At 41.9% G+C, this 25,320-nt stretch overlaps 1 protein-coding gene across 1 annotated transcript in view; it reads left to right on the forward strand.

Moving 5' to 3' along the window:
* HTR7 (5-hydroxytryptamine receptor 7) overlaps positions 1-24,984 on the forward strand; it is a gene marked incomplete at its 5' end in the record, with an annotated part of 93,170 nt that extends 68,186 nt beyond the window's left edge. The window contains 2 exons of the mRNA XM_081955339.1: positions 14,051-14,800; positions 24,471-24,984. Of these exons, the coding sequence (XP_081811465.1) occupies positions 14,051-14,800; positions 24,471-24,513 (793 nt within the window). The 3' untranslated portion in view covers positions 24,514-24,984. The remainder of the gene's footprint in view (positions 1-14,050; positions 14,801-24,470) is intronic.
* Between the last annotated feature and the right edge of the window lie 336 nt (positions 24,985-25,320).

Genomic DNA, 25,320 nt, shown 5'->3' on the forward strand with positions numbered 1-25,320 from the left:
GCCCACCACCAATCTGTGGTGAGATGGAAGCTTCTCCACACTGCAAAACTCATGAAAGCCCGCTTGGAGTTTGCAAAAAAGGATCTGAAGAACTCTCAGACTGTGAGAGATTCTCTAGTCTGATGAAACCAAGATTAAACTGTTTGGCCTCAATTCTAAATGTTATGTCTGGAAGAAACTAAGCACCGCTCATCACCTGCCCAATATCGTCCCAACAGTGAATCCTGGTGCCAGCAGCATCATGCTGTGGGGTTGTTTTCCAGCAGCAGGGATTGGGAGACAAGTCAGGGTTAAGGGAAAGCTGAAAGGAGCAAAGTACAGGGATATCCTTAATGAAAACCTGTTCCACAGCTCTCAGGACCTCAGACTGGGCCAAAGGTTCACTTTCCAACAAGACAACCATCCTAAACACACAGCCAAGACAGCACAGGCGTGGCTTAGGGACAACACTGTGAATGTCCTAGAGTGGCCCAGCCCTGACTTGAACCCTATTGAATAGCTCTGAAAACGGCTCTCCACCGACGGTTGCCATCCAACCTGACTGAGCTTGAGAGGATTTGCAAGGAAGAATGGCAGATAATCCCCCAATCCAGGTGTGTGCAGCTTGTTGCATCGTACCCCAAAAGACTTAAGGCTGTAATTGCTGCCAAAGGTGCTTCAACCGAGTACTGAGTGAAGGATCCGAAGACTTAATGCCAATGTAATATTTCAGTTTTTTTCTTGTTAATAAATTTACAGGCATTTCTAAAATTCTGTTTTCACTTTATCATTATGGGATAGGGAGTGGGGATTAATGAGAGAGAGAAAAAATTAATTTCAACAACTGTAGAATTGGGCTGCAGCATAACAAAATGAACAAAAGTGAAGGGGTTTGAATCAGGGGTGAAATCCTCCCTGTTCGGCCCAGTTCAGTCAAACGCGTAGGAATGATTGGCCTTGGTTCTGTGAACCAGTAGTAAAAAAAAAAAACTTCCTAGGATCACCCGTGAGCTGTGTGATCATCAGAATCTTTTTTTCCTGCTTTTCAAAGCATTTTTTTCCCTGCTGGTAAAAAAATGCTTTAAAAAGTGGAAAAAAATAGCCGAAAGAGAGAAAAAAAAGTTGGCCATGCCCACCCAGTCACATGACCCCACCACCACCACCAAGCCATGCCCACAGAACTGGTGGTGGTGGCAATTAGATTTCACTACTGGTCTGAGTACTTTCTGAATGCACTGTAGCCATGTTTCCGTGTCTGTCTTGCAAGGCTGACAAGTATTGACGCAAATCCCTCTTCTGAAACTAGTGTTTACTTTGAAGGTAAATCCCTAATGGTTTTGTTTGGGTTTTTGCATCTGTTGTTCTGCAATGCAGAATGTCCCGGTTGACAAAATAGAGTCTCCGGGAGCAGAGGAAAAATGTAAACAACTCAAAACATTTTGCAGTACAGTGCATAACAGTTCCACCCTGAAGTCATGTTGTGTGTCATGTACTTAGAGCCAACTAAGGAATTTGTCACGTGAGACATGAGATGCCACAGACCTTATTCTATCTCCCCTTGCAGTCAAAATGTGTCATGATTAAATGAACTAAAAATTTGCTATTGTTACGTAACAGCAAGGTAGTTATCTCGGGACAGCTCTACAAATACGGTAGTCTTTGTACCTCCAAAATTAAATCCATACCGTGTGAATCTTAGACTATCCTCCGGGTACAGCAGGTCAGCTAACTGAGTATAAGAGAGACGAGCGGTTTCTAAATTAATTGGATGGATGGATGGATTTATTTTCAGATTCTGTGGAGCACCCTGTTGTATATGATAAATCACAGTCAAAACAATTTCTGTTTTTTACCTTAGAAATACTGACTTGAGGGCAGGGCATTTTCCCCTTGGCCAAAACTCTTATTTCAGCTGGTCTTCAGCTCTGAACAGCCAACCACTCTCCTTGCTTGAAGAGGGTTAACCACCATCATTGGCAGATAAAGAAAGATGCCTTTGTGGCTTTGCAACTCCCTCTTGTAGCCGCTACTCAGATTTTGGAGTAGAGGTGGAATCACAAACGAGCACAACAAAAAAATGAATATAGATGGAGATAGGTCTCTGATTAAATACTATTCTCTGCAGTTTCCTATTAGTCATTTGAACAATAGCTGGGCAGTGATAGCTGGACAATTGAAGGGTAGCTGGCCACTAGTTAGCTTCAGCCTTTGCTAACTTTCAGGAAGTGGCAGTAGTGGTAGGCAGTATGCCTATCCATCCTTTTTTGCAGATGTTTTCCCCTGCCTCCAGATGTTCTTACCAGTCTTGGGGACAATGAACTATAGAACATTACAGACTACAGATTAAAATAAGGCATTGCTCTCCTTTGCCATTATTTGCAAGGGAAATAATTCTGTTGAAAGACACTGTTTATTTTACCCCATACACGGCAAAATGGCTGATGAATGTGTTTCTTCTTCTGTACGCTTCCAGCAGAAGCCCAACTGTTTACATTAAGTTGAAGAAAAATCGTACATTTTAAGTTAAAAGAAATGAGTTTATGTGCGTATACTGAAGGCAGTAGTTTGAAAACTGTTTCATAGATGTTTGTTTAGTTTTTAGATGATGAAATAGACTTACTGGCGTGGAAAAAAACATTTTTATACAGATTACTGTACTTGAATTATAGGTACTACAGTTCATAAAACTACTACAAGTTTATACTGATATAATTTTAATCATGCTGGTAGTGCATTTTTTTCAAATGTTATATTTGAATGCATTAACTTGAAGTGCTAAGGACTGTAGAAATTACTATATACAATACTGACCTGAGCTTTAGAATGTCCTCAAGCTTTATTATTAGGCGTATCTAAAACATTTTTTAAAAAAAAAACTGTTGGGAAGAAAGATCTTGTAATTATTCATTAACATCATTTCTTGGGATACAACTCTATATGACACTAAATCAGCCTTCCGCAACTTGGTGGAAGTGACCTTGATGCTGGCTGGGAGATCTAAAATTCAATCAACATTAGATTTGGGGAGCAAGTGGTAATTGCACCTCTACAAAACAAGGGGACCCCCCGCCCCATAGGTCAGGCTGAGCTCCTTCACGTATGTGTGTGTGTGTGTGTGTGTGTGTGTGTGTGTGTACCTGGGAAGGATGAACGAGTGCCAAGAAGATATGCCAAGTGAGTTCCGGTTCCGGCGGCGGCGGCGACGGGCAGCTCTTTGCCCGCTCCGGCTCCCCGGTGGGCTTCCCCACTCCTTGGGGGGCACAGGACACCCCGCAGAGGGGTCCTGCCGGAGGGGCGGCATCGCGGAGGTCTCCTGCAGCGGCGGCAGCCGGCGGGGGCTCTCTCGCGCGCCCAAGGCACCGGGGAGCAAGCTCGGAGGGCGCATCGCGTTTCCACGCCTCGCGCCTCGCTACAAGCCGACTGGAGAATGCTACAATTGAAGGAAGCAGCTGCGGTGCGGTGAGGTTGCCTCTCTCTTCATCCCTTACTTTGCATGAAGATTTGATTCAGCTTTTAAAACTTTAAAACAACTTTCGGAGCATTTTGGAGGTGCGGCTGGAGGGAGGGGGGTTTCCCCCCCCCCCCTTGGACAAGCGGCAAGAAACAATTTTGCTCTCAGCCCCCGGGGAAGGAGGAGGGGGGAGAGCCAACGAATGAAGCCTCACTTAGGCTGAGATGATTTTCTTTTCAATTTAATTTTACATATTACAATGATTTGAGGACTTTTGGAACTTTCTAAAACTTTGTTACGCCTCTGTGCCCAAAACTGGCAGGGCAAGATGGCACACTTCCGTTGTCTTTATGAACTCTGAAACCTGACTCCACCTTTAAAACTCAGGCTTCCGGTCTTTGTCTCCGTGTCTCCCAGAGGAACCTCTTGTGGATTGGTATTTTTTCAACCTTCTAGGGGAAATTTTCTATCTATTGCCAGACTTATTGGAGAGATTCTCTTCTGCCTGGTTATTCTGCTCCCGGATTCACCTGGCTACCCTTCTTTTCTAATTGCTTACTTCATATTTGGACTGAACTTTTAACGTTATAAAGGATGGCATCTAAAAGACCCCCTCCTGGAAAACCTGGCTTTGCCACTTCCGCTCCAACATCCGCAACATCCAGTCCAGCCACACAGTCAAAGATAACAGAACTGATGCAACATAAGACTACAGAGATGGACTTTCAACAAATGCTTCAACAAATTCTACAGGGCCAGGAGGAAATCAAGAAACAGTTAAGGGAAATGAAAGATGAAATTAAAGAAAATCAAGCCCAAATATATAAGAACTCACAAAGACTGAATCTTGTGGAAGGGGGGGTGGAGGAGGTGAGGGGGGGGGTGGAAGCCGTGCAGAAAGGGAACAAAGATCTTGACATCCAACAGATGAAATTAGAATTTGAGAGAATGTCCTATTATCTTAGATTTCAAAATGTTATAGAAGAAGATGGGGAAAATATAAGGGACATCATGACAAACATTCTGGCTGACTATACACACAAAGAAAAACAACAGATGGGGTGGGATATAGATCTGGTTTATAGAGTGAACTCAGCTTATGCTAGAACACACAATTTACCCAGGGAGGTTCACATTAAATTCCTTAGAAAAACCACAAGAGATGAAATTCTGGGTGTACAAAGGGGGCAAGCATTGACATATCATGATATGGAGATAACCATTCTGAAGCAGATCCCTAAGAAGATTAGAGAAAAAAGAAAAAATTATTCGCAATTAGCGAATAAATTATACCAGAAAGGGGTGTGGTTTAGATGGTTGTTGCCTGAAGGTATGCTGATATTCTGGGAGGAGACAAGAATCAGAATTAATTCACCCATAGAGGCGCAGGCCTTTATGGAAAAAAATAAAACACTCCTAGAGAAACCACCAGACACTACAACGGTCACGCAGGACACGGGAGGGGCCAGAGCTCTGCCAGTGGAGGGAGATGGGGCAATAGCAAGAAGACTCAGATCACAGAAATAAATATGAAAATCATATTATTATAAATTGACCGAAAGTGAAAATGGAATTATATTTGGATTTTATATTGTAATGTTTAATTTGATTGAATTTAATAATAGAACTAATATGCTGATTATAATCAATTATATACTAATGCATTATATATAAATGTACGCTATGGGTATGGAGGGAGGGGGGCCTCACACACTTTGCAACTGCCAAAATTTGTATACCTGTCCATTTACCCTTTTCCCTATAAATTTTGAAAAACCAATAAAATTTTATTACAAAAAAAAAAAAAAAAAAAAAAAAAGAAGATATGCCAAGAAAATATACTCCCAACATCTTCACCCAAGTTGTAAAAATCATCTCAGCTGCCTGCCTATAGCAAGCAGGGAGTTAACATCAGGCTGCAGAAGATATTATGGGTGAACAATCACTTTAATGACAATGGCAAAGGCATCATTTCTCACTGTCCAGGAGAAATCAATAGCAAATCATTCATGCATATTATCAAGAATACAACATGCTTGGTCATTATAAAGCCATTGACAATATAGTGCTGAAGGAGGAACCCCTTAACATGCTGAGGAAGAGCTGATGATCTTTCAAAATGCTCATGATGGTTATGACACGCAAGGACAGAATCACGAGGCTCAGGTAGGGGGAAAAATAGTCCTTCTTGAAGTTCTGGAAGGGTGAAAATGGGCCCATTTTCAGGGCCTCCAGAGCCTAGGGGAAGCAGTTTTTGCCCTCCCGGAGTCTCGAGGAAAGCCTCCAGAGCCCGGGGAAGGTGAGATCTCCCCCCCCACCATGGTGCAGGAGGCTGATTAGGCCATGGCCACCATGGCCACGCCCACCCAGCAATTGGCCAGAGAACCTGTTGCTGAAATTTTTGAAGCCCACCCCTGGATGCCTATATACGTGGACATCACCAAATAGACTTACCAGGAAACGACTGTTATGTTATTGGGAGAAGGAAGTAGAATAACTTGGTTATAACAGCAAAAATGCGAGCCAAGCTGACTGGTATAGGCCACATACTGTCTTGAGCATATATGTGTGTTCTGACCTAGGCTTCGCAAGCAATGAGAAATCATTTACTCACAAGTAAAACAGCCCACTTTTTTTCTTACAACAGGACGCAAACAGTCTGTATTCACATTGGATAGACAAAACCCCAAAATAATTAAGCCACAAATGAAAGTCTTTTTCCCTTATGAAACAGGACACGAACAGTCTCTGTTCACATGAGAACCCAAGATTTTAAAAAGTCCTTCAATGATTAAGCCAAGCAGAAATAGTCCCTGTTCACACCGATGAGGCAAATGCACTACCTATTGTTTCCCAGCAGGGAGACTCAGTTGGCACCTCAAATAGAGAGCAATTGGTCCCGACAAATCTTGTTCTGGCAAAGAACTTGATTGATGTACACTGGAAAATGAACGATTGTCCACGGCAACAGGCCACTCCCAAACCCCTACTATTTATTTCCCAGCCAAGGAGGGGCTGGCTAGCGTCTATGACTTCTTTTCCCAGAGAGCCAGCTTATTGCTTTCCATTGCTCTCCTCTCATCTCTTCTCAAAGCATACGCGTATCTGGGATGGGTCTCATCTGTTTCTCCCTCTCACTCAGTTCAGGCCCTGAAGACAGCTGCCTCTCCATCTGGGGGTGGACAGAAGGCCCCGGCTCTATATCTGCTTCTGATTTTGCTTCCTCATCAGAGCCTCCGAAGCTGACCCAGCCTCCCCCTCGTCTGACTGCTGCTAGCTCTGCTGGCATCCGACGGGCCACAACAATATGTACCATCTTCAAAGCAAACATAGAGCATCACTTTGAAGTTCTGCACTTCATTGATAGGAACCAGAGGAACTGTAGAATGATATCAAGTGAGTTATTAAGAATGAATGTGAAAAGAGACCAAAGAACAGAAGAAAGCAAATTGGATGTCAGAACAAATAATGGGAGACAAAAGGATAAGAAAAACATCCAAGAAAAACAAAGATCTCTCAAAGAAGCAACAGCAAAAAATCAGACAGCCGTTACAAGAGGCAAGTAGCAATATTACAATAATATCTACAGAGACATCAAAGAAGACGAGAGAGGGGCTGTCTCATGCTTTGTACCTGTTGGCATTTATCATTTTTCATCTCTTAACCAACAGTGAAAGTGAGAAAATATGATTACAAAGGAAAGTCTTGTTGGATGGGAGTTCTTCTAAAGCAATCAAAAAAGGGGGCCTAAGGGAATTTTGAGATTTGTAGCAATTGGAGGATGTCATTGTGCAAGATTGAAGCAACAGCACTAGAAGCAGAACAAAAACATTGTTAGTTGGATGGTTTTTGGCAGCAAAAAGAAACCCAGCTACGTCTGTGGAAACCTTATTAATATGTGTAACTGTTTAATTATTGAAATGATCTTTTGAATAGTAGTACTGAATTTCCACAAAAGACTGGCTTCTGATGCAATAAAAAAATAAATAAAGATGCCCTTGAGTTGACTTTGACTTCTGGTAACTGCTTCCATGTAATTTTCTTTTTTAAAAAAACAAAAAGAAAATTTTATTGGTTTTTAAAAAAAATATTCAAGGAAAGGGGTAATGGATGAAGTACAAATTTTGACAGTTACATTATGCAGGAAATGGCCCTCCCCCCCATTCTCATAACTTTCATTTACTAATACATTCGTTTGTTATTACTTGATACTATTTTGTCAGCATATAAACTTTTATCTTAAACTAGTTTCAATCATTTTATATCACACGGATTTTCAACTTCATTTTTATGATCTGAGTTTTCTCAATGTTGCCTCTTCTCTCCCCCCCCTGGCAGAGCTCCGGCACCTCCCGTGTCCTGTATGTCCGGTGTAGTATCATCAGGTTTATCTAGGGCTTCCATGTAATTTTCTTGATATTAATTTTATTTCTAGACTGTTATAAAAGTTAATTGTTCCTAAAGAGCATAATAAATGACATTTGGATCCTACCAATGATTTCCTATCAATTTAGAAACCAAACACGGAGTTCTGTTTCCCCGCCCCCCTTATCCTTTGATCCTGGCAAAATCCTAGGCTGTTCCTCCTGATTTACCGATACAGATTAACAGAGTTGGAAGGGACCTTGTAGGTCATCTAGTCCAACCCCCCTTCCAAGTAGACCCTACACCATTTTTGACAGATGGCAGATTTAATATCAGAACTAATACTGGTGTGTTTTTTTCTTTTGGTAGGAGAACGATGATTTTAAGTATTCATGGTGCATTTTACATAACATATAAAAACCACATGACTACTGGCTGTCCTTTTTTTGGGGAAGGGGGGGACATGGGAACTAACCAAGCCATGAAAGAAATGCGGCTTGAAAATGCCAAAAACCCTATTATATTCATTTAAACAAAATGAAAATGTTTAACTGCATTTCAGATTGATATTTTAAATATCAAAAGTGAATATTTTCCAAAGATTAATCTATTTAGTTAAGCCAGTTTAGATAAGCCCGTTTGACAGTTGCAATAAACAGAATTGTGAGATATGAAATCATTATTAATTTCGGTAAGTAAATGCACAGTGCTGAAAGGAATGGCATCAAAAATGTTTTGGGTGAAATCTGAATTTCCTATGAAATCTGGACACTGGTCATTAGCATCTGGAGGATCTCAGCTTTCCTATTCTCATTTGAAAGCAATGGATGAAACATTTTGAAGAAAAAGCTGAGAGATTCACAAATCAATATAAACAAAGGAGTTGTTTCCTGAGACTATCAACTAACAGTGATAATTCTAACTACTGAGTCAGAATTAAGTGGCTGTTGACTCTGCATTCTCAAGAATTACAATCAGAAATAAATAATGTACACATAACAGCAAGTTTCTGATGATTCTTGTGCATTGCTATTTTCAAGTATTAGGTAATATTTCCTGTTTTAAGTTTGTATTTCCATGTAGCTAGAGCATCATACTACATGGCATTCAATGTGCTGAGCCTTTATCATCTAAAGAGCATTAATAGTATACTGATCAGATAATTATTTGGATCATTAAGAATAAAGTACATGAGGTCTTCTCCCCTGCTTTGGTTTTGGGAAAACGCTCTAATCTGAATTTATGTTTATTTTGGAGAGGGAGGAAAGAATTCAAAAACAGGCTAAATCTATGACTGACCAAGACCAATAAAATGAAGTTTAATTTCTAAGGTCCAGGGCAGAAAGTTGGGTGTGGGCTGAATCTAGATTAGTACTAGTTTTATGATGAGGCATTAAGCTTAATTACTGAAATCTTTGGTTCAAGTCTCTGCTGTATTGGGATCCTCTTTGCATCAGAATTGGATGAACCATAGTGGTGCAGTAGTTATAATGCAACATTGCAGGCTAACTCTGCCGACTGCCAGCAGTTTGACCCTGAGCGGCTCAATGTTGATTCAGCCTTCCATCCATCCGTGGTCAGTAAAATGAGGACGCAGATTGTTAGGGGCAATACGCTGACTCTGTAAACTGCTCAGAGGGGGTTGTAAAGCACTATGAAGCGCCATATAAGTCTAAGTGCCATATACAGTAAGTCCAAGTTCTTTCATATTGAGATAGATAGCAAAATGGAAAACAGTTAAAAGAAATCCGTAGGTAGCCAGAAAGGGTGACCAGAATTCATGATTGGCAATGAAGTCACAGAGCACTGAGTGCTATCTGATGATAACCTGTTGTAATGAGAAGAAGGAATGACCTTGAGGGATAGGAGAAAGATCAAGGCAATAACCACGTAAAAGAAATCTGAGTCTGAGGCAGAAATGTAATATGAGAAAATATCTCAGAAAAAAACTTTTCTAGTTCTCACAAAGATGAATGGAAAGAAGAAGAGGAAAGTTCATTCAGACTTGCATGAATCTGTTACTGTTACCTTGTCACAAATATAGTATTATTTCATAGCATTATGCAACTGTAAATGTGTTCAACAGAATTTAGTATCTGAGAGTGCAGACTAACAATCTAAACTGGTCTCTCCGCATGCCATCCTTAGGGAAGCGGGCAAACCAGCATCTGCATTTCCTGTGTCGGAGAGCACATCTTTCTCCTTCTGTCCTAGCCACTTTTTACAGAGGCATGATTGTGAGCGCTTTTTAACAAACTGCATATCACTGTTTGGTTTGGTGGCTGCAGTGCCTCAGAGAGTGTCCATTCAGAGAGTGGTAAGGACAGTCTAGAACCGTGATGGTGAACCTATGGCACGCGTGCCAGAGGTGGTACGCAGAGCCCTCTCTGTGGGCATGTGCGCCATCTCCAGCTGCTCTTCTGGATTATATTCGCACACTATTGGAAAGATGAAGAAACACTGCAGGATGAAGAAATAATTAAGAAGATACTAGACTAGTGATCGCACATGCGCCGGGACCCTGGAAACTCATAGGCCAGCTTGCATATGTGCGCCAGAAACCAGACGACCAGATGGCCAGTGTGCACTTGCGCACCAGCCAGCTGGTCTTAGAGTTTCCAGGGTTCATGCATGTGCACACCTTCCAGTTTGGGCACTCAGTGCCGAAAAGGTTCGCCATCACTGGACTAGAGGATTATAGGAAGTTCATTTCCTGTCGTTCAGGATACTGCTTATCAGCGCTATGTGCTTAGCGTGCAAAGCATTGTTAAGAGACCCCACACGCCCACTTTACAGTCTGTTTCTGTTGCTTCCCTCTGGGAGGATGTTATGAAGTATTTCTAGCAGGGCTACCAGATTCTATAACAGCTTGGTTCCCTATACCAGTGGTGGGCAACCCGCGGCTCGGGAGCCACATGCGGCTCTTTACACCCTTTAATGCGGCTCTTCTGTGTGCCGGGTGCCCGCTCCCCTCCCTCCTCTCGGGCTTCGGAGGGAAGCTTCTGCAAAAGCCCGGGTGAGTGACAACCAATTTTGGTCCTATGACTGCAGAATGCTGCAAAATACCATAAATGCAGGCCAGTTGTTGAGTGTTTCAAATGTGATTGGAACACTCAACAAGGTGACCACAGTGTGTGTGTGTGTGTGTGTGAGTGAGAAAGACAGACAGAGAGAGGAACAGAGAGAGGGAGTGAGGGAGGGAATCAGAGAGAGACTGACAGACAGACAGACACACACACACAGACAGAGAGAGACAGAGAGGGGGAGGGAGGGAGAGAAAGATAGACAGACAGAGAGACACACACAGAGTGAGTGATTAAGTGAATGAGTGAGAGACAGACACACCCACATACACAGAGTGACAGAGAGAGAGGAAGGGAGGGGAGAGAGACAGAGGGAGAGACAGAGACAGACACACACACACACAGAGTGAGTGAGAGACAGACAGACAGACACACACACACAGAGTGACAGAGATGGGGGAGGGAGGGAGAGAGAGACAAAGAGCCAGAGAGAGAGAGAGAAAGAAAAAGAAAAAAAGAAAGAAAGTGGGAGAGAGAGATGAAATTAAAAACAACAACATACAAACCTGACTTACTCAAACTATCCAAGGAAATGCAAGGCCAATGTTCACATTAGTGGTTGTGACTTTGTCAGTCAATGTCAGGATGTAATTTTCTCTACATTGTAAGGCAAATTTTACGGAATTTAACGTTATCGATAAATAATATCGTTCTAAAGTTTTTGTTTTATTAGTTGTGTTATTTGTATCCTCCCAACCTATGTGGATACTTGCATGCAGAATATTCTCAATAAAAACTTATTGAAACTAAAAACAGTGTACCATCCTATGTATTTTCGGTTTTAAAAATGTGGCTCTCAAAGTAAATTTCAATCGTGGTTTTGGCGAGATTTGGCTCAGTTGAAAAAAAAGGTTGCCCACCACTGCCCTATACCATCTGTCTGGTAAACTTGCAAGATTCATTTTTCTCACCATGTACATGTATACATCCGAACTAGACTGTGTTGTTTCCCTGTGTCACATAATATATGTGGGTACATGCTTAATTATCTATCTATCTATCTATCTATCTATCTATCTATCTATCTATCTATCTATCTATCTATCTATCTATCCATGCATAATTATGTATGTATGTATGTATGTATGTATGTATGTATGTATGTGTATCTATCTATCTATCTATCTATCTATCTATCTATCTATCTATCTATCTATCTATCTATCATCTATCTATCTATCTATCTATCTATCTATTTATCCATCCATCCATCCATCCATTCATCCATTCTGTCATGGTTATGTAGTGTATATTGGAGGTGGTGACCCTTTGAGAGCTGTGTGCAACAAAATTTCATTTTAATGTATGCCAATTAGTGTACATTCAAAGTGACAATAAAGTTATTATTCTATTCTATTCTACTCTACTCTACTCTACTCTACTCTACTCTACTCTACTCTACTCTACTCATGACTTTGACTTCCTACTCTGGAGTTGACATCCATGCACTCATTCACCCTTGGCTCTGGGTAGAGTGATAGTAGCCCCTGTTTCTACTTCCTGCTCTTCCTGCTGGACATCACTGCTTGCCTGACATCAGAATAGATGCGACTTTCAGTCCAGGATGGGATCATTTCACAATGGGCTGAGGAGTTAAATGTATCCTTTGATCAGCCTTGCGTATGTTCCAGAGTTATGAACTGTTAAGCAATCTATGTACTGAAAACACTGTAGAAATGTTTCGTTGTGGAATATTATTATTAGTGTTATAATTGCAAGAGACTGATAACTTATACTATGTTTGTCAAAGGATGGCACATAAATGTATTGTATTGTGATTGGGAAATAGCCATTACATTTTTCTCTCCCTACAAGCAACTCAGTGTAAGCAGTTCATAGCTATTTTAAGGAAATAGAGACAATGCCAGGATTCCCCGGCAACAGGACAGAAGGCCGTCTTATGACTGTCAATCTGTGTTCCATCCACCACAGCTTTGATAATGACTGGGCGTATCCAGGATCTCAGTAGGAAGTTTCCAATTTATTAGGGAAGAAGAAAAAGAAACTTGGGACTTGTTGCTTGCAGAACCAGTTTTCTACTACTGAAATACTTCCCATTGCTATGAAGGAAGCCAAAAGTCATTCATAAGTTGAAAACAGATAACACAATCAGATGCAGAGTGGGGGAGAAAATTGGGTGTATTAAGAACATGTTTTGGTCACCCTCATAAAATGCTTTCCATGATGAACACAGAAAAGCACCAAGCTCCATTGACCAAAAAACAAATTGGGATGAGTAGAGATTGCTGTTCTCCCTACAGCTCTTTTGAATGCTCCCTACAATCTTATCTTTTTCTTTCCCTTTTTTTTGCCCCTTTTCCTCTCCTTCATGGTAGAAAGGGGAAGTGGCAGACCTGGCACGGTGAAGCGATATATAAGTCTAAGTGCTATTGCTATTTTCAAACAAGGCACAAGAGCCGCAGCCACTCCCCATTTTTAATTTATAGAGCTGTGTTATATTATGAGCCATGGTGGCACGGTGGTTAGAAGGAAGTATTGCAGGCTAATTCTGCCGACTGCCAGCAGTTCGGTTCTCACCGGATCAAGGTTGACTTAGCCTTCCTTCCTTCTGAGGTCAATAAAATGAGTACCCAGATTGTTAGGGGCAATATGCTGACTCTGTAAACCACTTAGAAAGAGCTACAAAGCACGATGAAGCAGTATATAAGTCTGCTATTGCTATTTTCAAGCTAGGCACAGAACTGCAGACACTCTCGTTTTTTAATTTCTAGAGATGGGTATGTGCATTCCTGTAAATAAAAGATTTATCAGCCTCGACCTTTTAAAAAAACAGTCCTGCAAAGCAGGGTATCTGGTGTGGGTTCCCTATTTCTCATTCCAGAAATATTGATAGAGCTTTGAATTCATGTTGGCGGTAGCATAATTTAACATTCACTGTGGAGCCCTCGGTCCTTCTGCATTTGTATTTAGAGGACATCAGGCTGAAGTTCCTATGAGGCAGTTTGTACTCTGGAGTCTGATAATTTAGAAATTGTGTGTTTAAAGAAGTGTGCTAATTTGGAACACAGATGTGTGTGCTTGCAAGCACGAGAGACAGATTGATCAGTGGATCAAATTATGATTTGTCCAGCTCACCATAGTGGGGCATAAATAGTCCACAAACTGACAATGAATATAGACTAACTCTTGGTGTTTGTTTTTATCTTTCTAGGTATCTGGGCATAACTAGACCCCTCACCTATCCTGTAAGACAAAATGGAAAGTGTATGGCTAAAATGATTCTTTGCGTGTGGCTGCTGTCTGCTTCTATCACTTTGCCCCCGCTGTTTGGATGGGCTCAGAATATTAATGACAACAAAGTCTGTTTAATCAGCCAAGATTTTGGCTACACAATTTATTCCACTGCTGTTGCGTTTTACATCCCCATGTCAGTGATGCTGTTCATGTACTATCAGATCTACAAAGCTGCCAAGAAAAGTGCAGCCAAACACAAATTTGCTGGTTTCCCGAGACCCAACGAACGGGAAGGGATGGTCTCCGCCAACGGCATCATGAAACTGCACAAGGAATCCGAAGAGTGCACCCATTTTTCACGTCTGCTTAAGCATGAACGGAAGAACATTTCTATCTTCAAAAGGGAGCAAAAAGCAGCCACTACCCTTGGAATAATTGTAGGGGCCTTTACTGTATGCTGGTTGCCATTTTTCATCCTTTCTACCGCTAGACCCTTCATCTGTGGGACCTCTTGCAGTTGCATCCCTTTGTGGGTTGAGAGGACATTTCTCTGGTTGGGTTATGCCAACTCTTTGATTAACCCATTTATATATGCCTTCTTCAATCGGGACCTGAGGACCACCTACCGCAATCTGCTGCAATGTAGATATAGGAACATCAACCGTAAACTCTCGGCTGCAGGCATGCATGAGGCCCTGAAGCTTGCCGAAAAACCAGAGTTTGTTCTGTAAGGTCATTTCCCTTTTATTACACTTACTTTCAGGTTCCCATATAGACTTTCTATCCCAAATAAAACCAAGTATAGAGCAAATAGTCTAAAAATAGATTGCTAGACATTTCTTGATTTATGGGACCACTGAGTTGTGGAGACACGAAAAGTGTTTGGGGAAGTTACGGGGAAAGTTGACAAAAAGTAAAGGACATCCTAATTGTTGAAACGAGTAAGAAAGTAAAAATCTAGGTTACTAGGCTACTGCATATCTGTAAGAGCCAGATTAATTTGTCTACTTGGGAATACTATCAGAAGAGACAAATTAGGGTATGAAACACAGCACAACAGACTGTTTAATGCTCCCAGACAGTATCCCAGTTCAGATAGCCCAGGTGGCTCAATGTAGAGAGCCATGGAGATGGCCGTGAGAGAAATAGAAGTCATTACAAAAACAAAAAGGATAGAAGCATTTCTTGAGTCCTGGGAGAGGAAACTGTGTTAGAAAAAGAGTGAGTCTGGCCCCTCCTTGACTCACTAAGATATCAGAATGAGGGGACAAAAAAAATCAGACTTGCAAGATTAAAGTTTGCAATAAAGCTTCTGTCAGGGTTCCGATGGATGCCCTAATTAAAACATGAGTCTCGAGCCAAGCTTCAAAAGAAATCCAGTTATTTATTAGGAGCAATATGTTGGCAGGTACCCAAGTGAAGCCAACTCTGACCTCACGTAATTTATGACCCAATTATAACCCCCCTCCCCCCAGGGTATGTCATAAATCACATTCTCCAATGGAACACTTTTGCTGGCTGTAGAGATCACTGCCCTCCGGCTGCTGCAGGTAACCTGGGAAACAGCCTTGAGAAAGATATACGTGGAATGTGCTTCCATTTGTGACTGCTGTGCTGCATTGTCAGTTCCCCATCCCCTTTGCCTATGGCAACTCGAGAGCAGGTCAGGGATGCATTGCGAGTTGACAGCTTCATTCTAACCTTAATATGGAGTTAATTTCCTGTCTATAATATCGTGGCTGGTCCTGAGAGGATATTGTTGTGGAACACTAATGCATCAGCAATTAGATATTTAGATTTCAAACTTATTGATATGGCTTTTATTTTATAAAGCTGACTGAAAGAGATTGCATGGCTGGAGGTAGACCTGTTCACCTTTGAACACTTGTAGCACCAAGCAAAACCTGAAGGGCAGAAAAACAGAGATGTAATGGCTGAATTCTGGAATCAGATAATGGTATTTTTGGACAGGAGCTCTTCTAGGTACCCTGGTCTGTCAGTAGAACCAACAAGAAAGCAGTGGGATAATGACAGGAGCAACACTAGTGAAAAATAGAATCAGACTGAACATCGTCTAGAACAGTGATGGCTAACCTTTTCCGAATTGAGTGCACAAAGTGCCCAAACCCACAAAATGCAATGTGTGTGAGCACCCCTTGCACGTGTACTGTCTCCCGCACATGCACATGCACATGCAACCCCCTGCATGCACCATGTGCATGTGTGCATCCCACCAGTCACCTGGTCATTGGGTCCCTTCCACGCATGCGCGGGGGGTGATGCAGTACGGGGGGCATGTAGGGCAGAGACCAGACAACCAGCTGACTGGCGGGAGGCACGCCGCATACACGGTGGAGCTGAACTGGGGCGATGGTTCGCGTGCCCACAGAGAGGGCGCTATGTACCACCTGTGGCACACATGTCATAGGTTTACCTTCATGGGTCTAGAACCTATTTTAAGGTCCAAGCTATTACACTGATTGTAGTAAATGCATCATTTTTTTCTAGGCACTATGTCGTCTGTACTAAGTTGTCCAACAACGTTCAAAAGCCAATTAAATTCTGGACACCCGGAGCACGACATAAACTACTCAGCAGCCTATTGTAGACAATTCGTACAACACTTGTAGACAATTGTAGACAATTCGTACAAGATCATATTGCTTGGATTCAAGCAAAAGTGGAGTCTAAAGTTTATATGAGACAGTAGAAGCTTCATTCTTGCTCTTCCTGGCTTGTAAAAGTGGCTCCAAGCTGAATAGGAACAGATATTAGCATATTCTTCTGGGTAACTGTGTGTGATTTCCTTCATATTCAAAGAGATAGTGCCAAGATTTTATTAGATGGAAAGAATTCTCTTTCAAAGAAATCCCCTCTGATTTTTCATAATTTCTATCTAGTTTCCAATATTCCTACTTCAGCAGCGCTGGCATGTTTCAAGCCCTGGAAATCCTTCTTCTCTTGTTTTCTCATGTATGATGACTATTTTGGTGACTTTTATATCCCTTTGGAGGAATAATTGTTCCAGTGATGCTGGGAAATCGTTAACCTGTGGTGTTCTAAGGGTTTCAACTTCTCCCTCATTCTGTTTATCATATCTATCACGTGTCTTATGAATGTTACAGGCAGATTGCTGATTGGGAGTAATCATAATGAATAAGGCTGCATCACTTTTGGGATTTGAAGGAGAAAAGATCCTTAAGAGCAGAGGGGGTGTCAAACTCAAGGACCGGATCTAGCCCATGGGGTGCTTAGATCTGGCCCTTGGGGAAACAGTAAAGGACTGGCCCGCGGTGCCTCTGCCAGCAAAAACGGAGCTTGGGAGGGCTACGCACAGCCCTCTGAGCTCTGTTTTCGCTGGCAGCGTGCTAGCAAAAACTACTAGCAAAAGTGGATCCTCCCAGATCCACCCGGGCTACCACAGGTGACCACGACATACATGATGTCAAGCTGGCCATGCCCAACTGGCCAAGCCTCCCTCCTGCCCCCAAGGTCAAACACAACCCTGATGTGGCCCTCAGTGAAATTGCGTTTGACACCCCTGCTTTAGAGAGTATTGGGCACTCTCACATAGCTACTCCTAAAATCAATTGTGGTTTGTCGGAGGATCGTGGATTTGCCATCCATAGCTGCTGCAACATCCAGGAAATGAACCAAAGAGTTGCCATTGATATGGTATGGGAGCCCTTGCAAATGTTCTGGAGAACCTTTTCCCTTCAGATCCAGAGCATTGCAGGGTCTTCGTGTAAAGCATAAGACTTTCTGATTAAAATAGCTTCATTGACTTGTGCTTTTTCCAGATACAATTCATTGTACCATATAAAACCCTTTCGACTTGGAAGATGTGACAGTTTAAGGGAAGGGCCCTCTCTTAATTCTGCCACCGCTAGAGAAGGTCTTGTATGAATGGAGAATCGGCCTTCATGTTGATAACTTTCATTCCTTGTACTCTCTTTTCTGCTGACATGCCAAAAACTTCATTTATTCAATATATAGGCTGATGGGCTGCTGAGTTGGATTGATGCTATCTGTTTAATAATGTGTTTTAATCAGCTTCCTGTTTTGAAAACCCTTTCAAAAACATTTGTGAGAAAGCTTTTGAGTAAAATAAATAAACAATAACCAAGTTACGCAATGTAAAGCATTGTTTCAGTGTATGTCATAGTTAATTATTATTTTTTTACTGATTTCCTTTGTTTCCCAGTTTTCAAACAGCCGGATGATAGATAGTGAATGATCTATTAAAATAAGTGGTTCCCCCCCGCACTTTAATTCATTTTCTAGGAATATTTTAACCTGCAGAAGTCAAGCCTGGCCTCTATTCAGAAAACAGAAGCACTTCCAGACAAAATCAGTATATTGTAAATTCCAACTTCCAATAAAGCCCCTCCATTGTTTACTTGGGACTCTTCTCAAAGATTTGGGCTAGAATTAACAGCTTTTTGGGGAATTCCCAGGGCTTCAGACATAACTTCTGATTTAGTAGGAACCATGCCAGCTTCTCAGGTAGCAAATTAAGATGGCATTCACACATCACACAAAGCCATAATTCTTGAACATAACTTCACTTCTAAATTATAGTTTACAATCCACAGAGGTTAGATTCAAGTATTACACTGGAGTCCAAAGCACATTATGCCTTGGCACCAATATAGTAAACAAAAAGAAGAATAAAATACATAAGAGTAATGAGTCATGGTACTCTTTAATTTGGAATCACCGAAGGGCTGGCGAAGTGATAAGATTAGCTTTGTGGTTTGAGATTCCAAAAAAGTCTTCTGACAAATGCAAAAACTATCCCGCTTTCCCTACTTTTTTTTATTTCAGGGTTTCTGGTCCACATGTTGTGTAGGATCAGAATTGATACATCCTCTGGCCCTTGGAGCTTTGTTTAGCCATTCATGGTGGATAGGGCTTGACGGAGCCTGGGCAATATTTCAGGAATAAATTGTTTTCTGCTATTGGTGTGGAAAAACAGTTTTTGAGACCTACCGTATTTTTCAGAGTATAAGATGCACCCTCAAAAAAGAGGCTGAAAATCTGGGTGTGTCTTATACACTGAATACACCATTTTTGGCCTACCGAAACCCCGCCCCTTCACAAAAATGGACATGCAGTGAGGTTTGGGAGGCTTGCAAAGTGCTCCTGGGGGTTGGGGAGGGCAAAAAAGAGCAAATAAATGGGGCGCCCCCCCCCCCCGGAGCACTCTACAAGCCTCCTAAAGCTTCTGCATGCCCTTTATTTTTTTTTTGCAAAAAACGGCCCATTTTTGTGAAAAATGGGCTGGTTTTGCTCATTTTTGCTCCCCCTCCCCAGGAGCACTCTACAAGCCTCCCAAAGCTCTGCATGCCCCCCCCCCCTTTTTGTGCAAAAAATGAGGTGTGCAGAGTGATTGGGAAGCCTGCAGAGTGCAAAACCTTTTTTTTTAAAAAAATACCTCTTTAAAATAATGTTACATCTTATGCTCCGGTGCATCTTATAGTCCGAAAAATAGGGTAGTCTGATATTTGTTTGATATCTTCTTGGGTAATCTTTCTTGGGTAATTTTGTGGGAAAGTTGATAACTGAGCTTATTTTACACAATTATTGGTTCTTAAATAAAGAACGATCTTCCTTCCTCATTGAGGCAGGGGAAAAAAACCAAGCAAAAGTAATATAAAAGGCAAAAAAAGTAGACAATATCGGGAATTGATGGAGGAGCTGAAAAGGACACATTTACTGAAGACGTTTGACCTCAGCATAATGAGCCATCTCACCCCAATCTACTCCAACACCAAACCAGCAGTAAAAAGTGCAAAAATCCAAAGAACTCAATTTCTTGGCTACCGTTTGAAAACATTTTTTAAAAAATCTTTCCTCCTGCTTCAGCCATGGTTGAATCTTGCATTCCCAGAAAGAAATTCAGTGTTTGTGAATGCCGTGTTTGTTTTCTCCTAAGACAACCTGCCTCATCCTGAAACCTCAGTATGGAGAAATGTTTCCAAGAGAGAATTGATGGCATTTACTATACGTTCAGCATCTGTTGCAATAAAACCCTTTAATTGGGTTTGCTATAGACAGCACCACCACAAGCTGAAGACTGGTTCTTCTTTTGGTTCTGCGGACTGGTGGGAATTTAGCGGGGAGAGGCAATCCAGCTGAACAACTGGCAGAGTAGAAAGATTGGTCTTCTTTGTCCTCTGAAACATCAATTAGCTTAGACCAGGGGTGTCAAGCTCAATTTAATTGAGGGTTGTGCTTGACCTCAAAGGGCCTGGGGTGGGGGGCAGGGAGGGTGTAGCCAGTTCGATGTCACTCATCGAGACTCTATTTTCATCCGCGCCAACCACCTGCAGCTCCCAGCAAGTGAAAACGAAGTGTGATGCCTCCCCAGGCCTCTGTTTTCGGTGGCAGAGGGCTGCAAGAGATTGTTGCAGCCAAAAATGGAGCCCAAGCAGGCCACACGTGCCCCCCCTGAACTCCATTTTCACTTGCAGAGGCCTGTAGGCAGGGCTGGATTTAGATGGAAAGAGGCCCTAGGCTATTCCACTTATGGGGCCCTTTCACCTCCCATTTTTAAGTTTGTAAATTACATGAGAGATAATAAAATACATCATTACTGTGATATATATCAATATATTAAATGAAACATGTTGTAATTGGTACTAACCTTTATAAAAAATGTGGCACGGATAATAAATAAAAATAAAAGGCCCCTCTTGATCTTGAAGCCCTAGGCTGAAGCCTAGTTAGCCTATAGGAAAATCTGGCCCTGCCTGTAGGAGACCTTCACAGCTGAAAACGGAGCCTGGGTGGGCCTTGTGCAGCCTCCCTGAGCTCCGAATCTGGCCCCTGGGCATTGAGTTTGACACCCTCGGCTTAGAGAAAGTCATGATTGGCTAAAGGTGCTTCCCAGTGAGCTCCAGTTCAATGCTAAACGCATTTGGGGATGTGCAGATGGTGAAGATGATGTGGGAAAATGTAGCCTGAAAAGGAATTGGGGAAGATGTGCAAGATGAGTTTATAGATCTGTATTTTATTGGTGTGGAGGACCTCCTAATAACATTATCTGAACTAGTTGAAAAACAACAAACTTTTGAAAAAGCAGGTGTTTGCTGATCTTTGCCACAATGTAAAAAAGATGTGGAGACTCTGGAAAGAGTACAGAAAAGAGCAACAAAGATGATTAAGGGACTGGAGGCTAAAACATATAAAGAACAGTTTCTGGAATTGGGTATGTCTAGTTTGATGAAAAGATGGACTAAGGGTGACCTGATAGCAGTGTTCCTCTCGGGCTGCCACAAAGAAGAGGAAGTCAAGGTATTCTCCAAAGCACCTGAGGGCAGAACGAGAAGAGATGGATGGAAACTAATCAAGAACAGAAGCAACCTAGAATTAAGAAGAAATTTCCTGTCAGTTAGAACAATTAATCAGTGGAACAACTTGCCTCCAGAAGTTGTGAGTGCTCCAACACTGGAAGTTTTTAAGAAGAGATTGTACAACCATTTGTCTGAAATGGTGTAAGGTTTCCTGCCTAAGCTGGGAGTTGGACTAGAAGACCTCCAAGGTCCCTTCCAACTTTATTATTCTGTTTCCTGTTTTCATATTTCTTTAAAATATCATTAAAATACCTAAAAGGTCACACAGTTCTATTAGTGTTCTAGTGAATGAAACACTTTTTTTGTTAAAGAGAGAATTGAATGGTTTTCCCTCTTGAGGATTTATCAGTGTTGTTCTTTATATTGTCCACAAATATACATCATGCTCAGCCATGCTTCTTATTGTAGATGCTTTCTAGTTTTATAGACTTCCAGCTTTCATCATTCTTATCAACAGCTATGTTGCTTAGGGAATTTGGGTAACTCAAGTCTGCCTTTCTAAACAGCCATGTTGATTGGAATGACTGTGCTAAGTTATGTTAGTGCAAAAAGAACAAGAGCAAACATCAAGCTTATGATCTCTTCTCTACTCACGCAACCATGGTTTGCATTTAAAAAAAACCGTGATACCATGGTTTAAGGCAGGGGTGTCCAAACTTGGGAACTTTAAGACTTGTGGACTTCAACTCCAGCAGCTGGGGAATTCTGGGAGTTGAAGTCCACAAGTCTTAAAGTTCCCAAGTTTGGACACCCCTGGTTTAAGGAAACCATTTTAGGGATTCATATTAATCCTAATTTGTCAAAAAATGTGTGTCGTCCCCCCCCCCCCCTTCTGCTCAATTGTGTCCAATTCTCAGAGACAGCCTGGACAAGTCTGCAGTTTCTTGGCAAAGTTTTTTCAAAACTGGTTTGCCATTGTCTCCTTCCAAGGCGGAGAGAAAGTGAAAGGGCCAAGATCAACTTGCTGGCTTTGTACCTAAGATGGGTCAAGAATGCATGGTCCCCTGGTTTCTAACCTGATGCCTTAACCACTGCAACAAACGAGCTCTCTGTGCTCTTGTTAAGCCAAAGAAAATGTATATTTTTATTATTTCTGTTACCTTTTAAATATGATTTGTAATACCTTTCGTAATGGAAAGATGATTATAATAGTGGACAGGGGGAGGCAACTTGTCTTGCATTCTAAACATTGCAAGCCAAAAAGCAGATGGTTCCGATCGTGACAGAAATGCTTTGATCTTGAAATCAGTGTTCTGAAATTTGAAGTTTTACTGGGTATTTTGATTAATATTTCAAACACAACACTATCATGAAAGCTGAATTGCCCATATTGTTTTTTTTAAAAAAACCTTTCCCTTCTGTAAGTAAGGGGATATTAAGTTTGCCTCAAGATATGGCATTCAGAGGTGTCCCAGGAGGAAAGAGATGTATAAAAATATAAGTCAAGGTAACAGTCACAACCATGCAAAGTCCCACTTTTTTTTATATGTGCATCAAGACAGACGTGTCTTGATTTTATTGAGCCCTCTTGCAAAGGCCAGCGAGGTCAACATTACCTAAGTGTAGGTGCAAAACATTTCATGAAAAAAAATTCTGTTTGATTAAGCTGCCACAGTAAACTCCTGTACTATATTTTTCCCCTTCCAGTCCCCCCCCCCCAGAACTATTCTTCTCCAGTTTGAAATATGTGTTTTTTAAATTTTATGGGTTTTTAAAAAATTGAATGTGTTGGTGAACTTCTCTTGGTGAATGCAGGATTCTTGCAATTTCCTTAATGAGGAAGTGTCTAAAGAATATCCTGGGACGCAGTGGCTCAGTGGCTAAGACGCTGAGCTTGTTGAGCAGAAAGTCAGCAGTTCGAATCCCTAGCACCGCGTAACAGAGGGACTTGTTCCAGCTTCTGCCAACCTAGCAGTTCAAAAGCTCATAAAACAATGCAAGTAGAAAAATAGGGACCACTTCGGTGGGAAGGCAACAGCGTTCCTTGCATCTTCGGCATTTAGTCATGCTGGTCATATGACCACTGAGACATCTTCGGATAGCACTGGCTCTTCGGCTTTGAAATGGAGATGAGCATTGCCCCCTAGAGCTGGAAACAACTAGCATGCATGTACCTTTACCTTAAGAATATCCAGTCTTTTATCCCTGGATTAGCATCCTGTCTAGCTCTTTGGTTCCATCAGCTTTTTTTCATTTGGAGTAAGTGTATCTTTCTCCAAAGTACAGCATGAAAACCTACCTAGTGACTGATTTTATGATGGTACATCTAGCAGGCCATCTAGGAACATGGAGAAAACAACAGCCATTATAAAAGAAACATCTCAGCCTAGGGCAGGAAATAAGTGTGAGAAGGAGTTAACTCTGTCTTAATTAAGCTAGGCATAAATTTATCTGGGGAACTGTTCAGCAGACTTTCTAAATTCTATTACATTGCCCTACTACCAATAAAGATCTTTACAGTAATCAAATTATTCTTTCCTAAGTTTGCCAGTCTCACAGGACTTGACAGTAAAACACAGTTGTCAGTTGGGGAAATGATATCATGGTCCACTTCTAGCTTCATCCAGAAGGCAAGAGAACATCAACATCTTGACCCTTGCCTGACGATGTCCTCATGCAAACGATGTAGTTATGCAATTATTTATGATCACATGATTTGAATCATTATGTTATTTCTTTTTCTCTGGCCCGCTGTGTAGACATCTGTGTCACAAGAGTTGGGTTTCTGCCGGTTCAGCCTGGATTGGGCGAACTGGTAGTGGCGGATGTGGGAGGCTCCGCCCAGACGCTTCTGCGCATGCGCAAAAGCATCACGCACGCGCATAAGCGAACTGGTAGTAAAAAACATGGAAACCCACCAGCATGTTACCAAGCACACCTGATCTCACCTGTCATGGGAGTCTTTGCTGGGCATCATGCAAGGTTCAGCCACACCGAGTTGAAAATACGTAAGGGGGAATCTGCCATTGTAGGGGTTAGTCGAACAGTTAAAATCTATATAGAATCTGAATTTTTGTGATTTTTTTTTTAACAAAACAGGAGGAACTCTGATTACTCAAGAAGGAAGAGCCACAACTTATGATTGAATGCTGATGGTCATATATGGACAAGGGGCTGAGAAATTGCTGCAAATCCAGGCATTGAAGAAAACCTGTAGGGTGAATAAAATCGACTTTGCGAGGGAATGTTGTAAAGGAAGTTTATGAACTTTGGTTTAACAGTATTAAATGTAATCCTGCCAATCCAGTGACATTTTTCTTTTCTTTTTTTCCTTTTCCCTATTTTGTTTCTCTTAGCAGAACAAATGCTAGCTGTTCATAAATAAGCCCCTTTTTATTTGTTTCGTAAAGCAAATAACATTAGCAATAAGTAGTTTGGCCCATAAGAGGAATAGCAGACAATCAGCTCTTTGACTTCCTCTGAGGAACGTCCAACATTGTTCCATCAGTCTTTTGACTTTAACAAAGGTCCTTGTGTAAATTGTCCTCAGATCTAGCAGTGTCTACTGGGAAGGCGAGGCAAAGGCGCAGGGGTAGGCTTCAAAAAATTTAGCAAGGGGTTCTCTGCCCATTTGCAAGGTGGCCATAGCCATGGTGTGGGTGTGGCTGTTTTTGCCCTCCCCAGACTCCGGAGGCTTTCCTCGAGCCTCCGGAATGGCGAAAATGACCGAACTTCTGGTAGGGCCATTTTTTACCCTCCCCAACCTTCTGTGCATACCCTGTACTTACCTGCATCCAAAACAGGTGGCATGGGACTCCAGGCACGGCAGGGTGGGCGGGGCCAGCCAGGAATGGGATTTGGGGTTTCTCCGAACTGCACAGAATCTTAGCTAGAGGTTCTCCCAAACCCCTGCGAACCCCTAGCAGCCCACCTCTGGCAAAGGGTCAGT

Source organism: Natrix helvetica (assembly GCF_964273705.1).
Source record: "Natrix helvetica genome assembly, chromosome: 5".
NCBI lineage: Eukaryota > Metazoa > Chordata > Lepidosauria > Squamata > Natricidae > Natrix > Natrix helvetica.